This window comes from Rhinolophus hipposideros, assembly GCF_964194185.1.
Source record: "Rhinolophus hipposideros genome assembly, chromosome: 11".
NCBI lineage: Eukaryota > Metazoa > Chordata > Mammalia > Chiroptera > Rhinolophidae > Rhinolophus > Rhinolophus hipposideros.
The window spans coordinates 54382814-54388453 of NC_138057.1; the positions used below are offsets into that span (position 1 = coordinate 54382814).

The 5640-nt window shown below is 59.0% G+C and overlaps 1 protein-coding gene across 1 annotated transcript; it reads left to right on the forward strand.

Moving 5' to 3' along the window:
* Window positions 1–1557: 1557 nt before the first annotated feature.
* On the forward strand, window positions 1558–2673 carry FOXE1 (forkhead box E1; the record flags this gene model as incomplete). Its single annotated transcript, XM_081065280.1, has 1 exon — window positions 1558–2673. One exon carries the CDS (start codon window positions 1558–1560, stop codon window positions 2671–2673), a length of 1116 nt encoding a protein of 371 aa, XP_080921406.1.
* Between the last annotated feature and the right edge of the window lie 2967 nt (window positions 2674–5640).

The window sequence follows — 5640 nt, forward strand, 5'->3', positions numbered from 1 at the left end:
GCAAACCGGAGGAGGAGGTGACCACGAGTGGGCCGAAGCCTAGCCCTCGTCCTCTTTAAGCTGTGCGCCCCTCTCCATCCAACATACAGAGAGGGAGGGGTCCCGAGTCATCCAAAGACCGATGATTGCAGCTGGGGGCGGCCTTTCCCTAAATATCGTCAACTGAAGGACTCCAGAAATGCAAACTCTCCGTACAGTCGAGGAAGCGGACCCCAAGAGGGAAGGTCGCTGTCTCCAGCACGAAGCCGGGAAGCGCAGCCTAAACAGGCTCCGGGGTGAGGCTCCGCTACGCGGCGAGGTCTGGCTGTGGCCGTGGCAAGCCCGCTTCCCCACGGGACCAGGAATCCTCGTCTGAAAGACGAGGGACTGGCTGGGGAGCGGGCGGGCCGGCCTAGACTGGGGTTTGCAAACCATCCTTGGAAGGCCTGGGGAGCCAGTCACCTGGCAAGTCCTTCCCTTCCCTGTCCCCCACCCCACGAGCAGCAGGCGTTCCCTCGGCCGGCTCTCACCTTCTCCGGACAAAAAGCGAAGCAAGCCCTTCCTTGCGCCCGCGGGGCCCAGCCCTCTACAGAGGTTGGGAAGGTCCGGAAGCGCTGAGTTCGGGCGCCAAAGTCTCCCGAGACAGTCCCCGGCCTCTCCCGGCCTCTCCCGGCCTCAGCCGCCCCGTCGGCGCGCAGAGGAGGCCGCCCGGGGGATCTCCAAGCACCCTCCCCGCTCTGACGTCGTGGGACTCCCGCCCGCCGCCGCAGCGGCTCCCACCTGGGGAGGCGCGTCGGGGCCCAGGGGGCGGGCAGTCGGGGGGCGGGCGGGGACCCGGCGCCGCCCCAAGCTTGCTGGCGCCTTTAAGGAGGAGAAGCGGGCGGAGGGAGGAGCCGGTCCGGGTCTGTGCAGGGGAGCGCCTCGCCCGCGGTCTCGGTGGGGGAAGCCGACGCCGCGCCGAGGGAGTCGCCGGCCGCCCCGCCGGGCCCGCGCTGCGACCTAGCGGCCGCGTCTCGCCTCCGTGCCCTCCGTGCCATCCGCAGGGGCGCAACCTAGGCGGCCCCTCCAGTGCGCCCCCGTCGTCAGTAACTGCGCTCTCTTCTGGCCTTCGGGCCCGCCACCTCCTCGGCGCGCACCGCTTCGACGGTTACACTCAGCCCAGCGGACAGCGCAGGGCCGCCGCAGGTGCCTGGTCCCAGGACCTCCTCCGGACGCCTCGACCGCCTGGCACCAGCGCGCAGTGGACCCTTCCGCACACGACGGGGGCCTCGTCCCGGCCCCGACGCCGCTGCCCGCGCCTGGCCTCGCGCTCCAGGACACGAGCAGAGCCGTCGGAGGGCGGGACACTCCTTAGCCTCTGTCTCCAGGGAGCCAGCCCGGAAACCGCGGGCGCCAAGTCTCCAGCGCGCTGCCGCCGGGGACGCTGTGCTCCTGGTGCCCGCCCGCGAGGATCCCCGCGCTCTCCGCAGAGGGGCCCGGCGTCCGTTCCCGTGACCCTGTGTGCCCGGCCCCGCCGCTCTCAGACTCGCCCCGGATCCTCGACAGCAGCGGGCGGCGGGGACGCGGGTCGGCTGCACCATGACGGCCGAGAGCGGGCCGCCGCCGCCGCCGCAGCCAGAGGCACTGGCCGCCGTGAAGGAGGAGCGAGGTGAGGTAGGGGCCGGGGTCCCCGCGGAGGCTGCGGGCCGCGGCGCGGGCGGCCGGCGGAGGAAGCGCCCCCTGCAGCGCGGGAAGCCGCCCTACAGCTACATTGCGCTCATCGCCATGGCCATCGCGCACGCGCCGGAGCGCCGCCTCACGCTAGGCGGCATCTACAAGTTCATCACCGAGCGTTTCCCCTTCTACCGCGACAACCCCAAAAAGTGGCAGAACAGCATCCGCCACAACCTCACACTCAACGACTGCTTCCTCAAGATCCCGCGGGAGGCCGGCCGCCCGGGCAAGGGCAACTACTGGGCGCTCGATCCCAATGCCGAGGACATGTTCGAGAGCGGCAGCTTCCTGCGCCGCCGCAAGCGCTTCAAGCGCTCGGACCTTTCCACCTACCCGGCCTACATGCACGACGCCGCCGCCGCCGCTGCCGCCGCCGCCGCCGCCGCCGCCGCCGCCATCTTCCCGGGCACGGTGCCCTCTGCGCGCCCGCCCTACCCGGGCGCCGTCTATGCAGGCTATGCTCCGCCGTCGCTCGCCGCGCCGCCGCCGGTCTACTACCCCGCTGCGTCGCCGGGCCCGTGTCGGGTCTTTGGCCTGCTGCCTGAGCGACCGCTCACCCCGGAACTAGGCCCTGCCCCGTCGGGGCCCGCGGGCTCCTGCGCGTTTGCTTCGGCCGGCGTCTCTGCCACTACCACCGGCTACCAGCCCGCCGGGTGCGCGGGCGCCCGACCTGCCAACCCCTCCGCCTATGCGGCCGCCTACGCGGGCCCCGACGGCGCATACCCTCAAGGGGCCGGCAGCGCCCTCTTCGCGGCGGCGGGCCGCTTGGCCGGGCCTGCGTCGCCCCCCACGGGTGGCAGCGGCGGCGGTGTGGAGACGGCAGTGGACTTCTATGGGCGCACGTCGCCAGGCCAGTTCGGAGCCCTGGGGCCTTGCTACAATCCTGGTGGGCAGCTCGGAGGGGGCACTGCAGGTGCCTACCACGCTCGCCATGCGGCCGCTTATCCTGGCGCGGTGGATCGGTTCGTGTCTGCCATGTGAGCCGAGCATACGGTCGAAAATTCATAGACGCCTCGCCTGTTTACGCGGACAAAGTATCCCTGAGACCTGAGGACAGGACTGGAGAGAGGACTGACTGGAAAGCCACATGGGAGGGACCATGAGCGGGCAGGAGAGGCGCAGCCTCCTGTTTCACCCGGTGCACACCCGGTTCGCTTTGTACAGGGGAGGAAATGGGGTGAGGCTGCTGCGGCCCACGGATTGGGACAAAGGACCCTCAATGAGGGAAGCTCCAAAGAACATGCCTTTCTGACATTCTACCTGCGAGGGTCTTAGGCGATAAAGGAGGTGCAGCTTAATGTCTACACCAAACTCGAGGATCCGAATTGTGGGGAATCACATGACTTCACTCTTCACGGAACTGCATGAAACGGGCCTGTTTTACACGGTTCAGCCTTCCTGTGCCTTTGACTAAGTTACTGCAATAAAAGGCTCCAATAGCGCCTTCTTTCTTAAGGTGAGGAAGACAAGTTTGCAAAAGAAGTAGTTTCATGTTGTTTTCTTTTGTTCTTTAATTGGAGAAATTTCTCTGCTTCTCTTGACCTGGGGCTGTTTTCCCTGCCTCTGAGAATGCAGACCCGGCTCTGAGTCTGGACTGTGAATCAGCTCCATAGTGTGACCCAGTCCTATCACCCATAATCCTAGATTCCCCATCTGTTGTACAAGAGGGCTGCAGGATTAGAACCACGGTCCCCATATGTTCTTTAAGGGCCCCATCTTCGTGGATGCTACCCTGTATATTTGGCAGAATCCGTGCACCATCCAGGTCCTAACTCTATTCCAGGGAATCGGAACAGAGCTCATGGCAAGCTTCTAATCTGAAGCCTCTGGGTTAGCTACAGGCACCGATTATATAATTTCTTAAATCTTTTGAGCATGATATGCTAATCACTTGGCAGCTTTGTTTCATCAGGGTCCTAAATGTAGTTGCCAGTGAGGTAGGTAGAAACACATTTGTCCATTATGCACTCTTCAGCACTGGGTTTAAAGAGATGACAGGACTCAGGGGAGTCCATTGATGACAGCGTTCAGTTTATCCGGCTGGCTCTTCCTACCTCAGCAGCCTCCCCATGCAGAAAGGAAAGTGAAAAATAAATTGGAGTAGTCAGTGAAGTAAGCTTTAGAAAGAAACTGGATTTTTAACTGTTTTGTATCCGTTTGTTTTAAGCAGAAAGCTGACCCAAATCAGAGAAAATCCAACCACTTTCCCACCTTTCTCTTTAGAAATCTTGTAAGTTTTGATTCTGAAGTGAAAATTTCCAGCATTTCAGAGTCTCAGTGTGCAGCTTTCAGATAAACCTGAGTGTTCAAGTGAACTGTTTTAATAAATATCTTTGACTGATTGTGTTCTGACAAAAGAAACCCAGCCTCTTTCTACATAGTTAACTTGCTAGGGAAGGGTTGGGGGTGTGAGAAGGAAGACTGAAAACTGTTGGTATTTTTAATTTTTAATTTTGGGGATTGTGCTGTCCAGTTCACAGATGTGTGAATATGATTCAGTCCAGGCGGGTATTTGTCTAAATCCGCTGTCCAATAGAAATGTAATACAAGCTACATGTTAATTAAGTTTTTCTAGTAGCCACATTGGTAAAATAAAAAGGAAAGTGAGATTAATAATACATTGTATTTAACCCAATATATATCCAAACTATCATTTCAACATATAATCAATATAAAAATTGTTGAGATACTTTACTTTTTTCATACTAAGTCTCCAAAATCTGAAGTGTATTTTACACTTACAGCTCATTTAAATTTGGACTAGCCACATACCACACGCATAGCCGTGTGTGGCTGTATTGGACAGCACAAGTGTAGATGCTGGTCCTTCCTGACTTTGGTGGTGGTAAATGACCATTTGGAGGCAGAAGACAGCGGGAGCACTGACCCTGCGGCCAGTGGGTTCAGATTCGAACCCCAGCCTTGTGACCTTTGAAAAGTCTAGGTGTTGGGTGTCATCTCCATATGGATTGGTACAGGTACGAAATTGAAAGGATCTCCACGCACAGTTAGACAGTATGGCTTTTTGAGGCAGAAGCCACCATCCCTTTGACTAGTTGGCAGTAGCCGGACATTGAGAGCCCTCCACCCATGGGTTTGTCCTTGGCTGGCAAGAGCCCAGCCAGGGGATTCGGGCTGGAGGATGATCTATGTGCCTGGTTGGTACAGCAGTGTACACTTCAGGTTTTTTTAATTACCAAGTCCAGTGCTTTGATAATGCCATTATCTTCCGCTAGTGTCCCCATTTGTGAATGGGAATGTGTGACCCCCTACCTCACAGAGACCTACTGGAGTGAAAACGACAAGAAAGATGAAAAACACTTTGTAAACTGTAAAGCTCTGGGCACAGGAAGGAGGAAAGGCTTTGAAATAAAAAAGTACCGCCTTATCCCGAAGCCTTCTGAAGTATCTTGATAAAGCCCCAGGAAGAAGAAAGATAGGGTGGGAAAGTACACGCGTCTTCCTTCCTCACGCTCCTGTGCACGAGGACGACAGGTGAGATTATGCCAAAAGCGGAGGTCTGTGCCGGGAGAGAGAAGACATGGCGAAGAGGGGGCTTGGTGTGTACAGGGGCAGCGGAGAGAGACTAGGTGAGCCGCGAGGGTTGAGACCAAGGTGTTGAAGCCAGGGCGTCAGCCCTTGGCCTCCCTCCGGCCAGCGACACCGAAGCTCTCGCCACCTAGGCCTGGCCAGAACGGACCTTGCGCAGGCGGGCGAGCGCGGCTCCAGCTTCAGCCACGGCCGGGTCTGGGACAGACCCTCCAGTCGGAGTGACTAAGATCTTGAGAACATTCCAATTCCAAGAATCCCCAAACCGCGGTACAGGACCTCCCCGTTCCCCATCTGGGGGCTCAGAGACGGGAGGTGCGTTTCTCTGTATTTTTTTCTTCCTATTATGAAACCAGGAAAATCGTTTGCCCCTCTCTGGGCCCTGCACCCCAGCGTCGT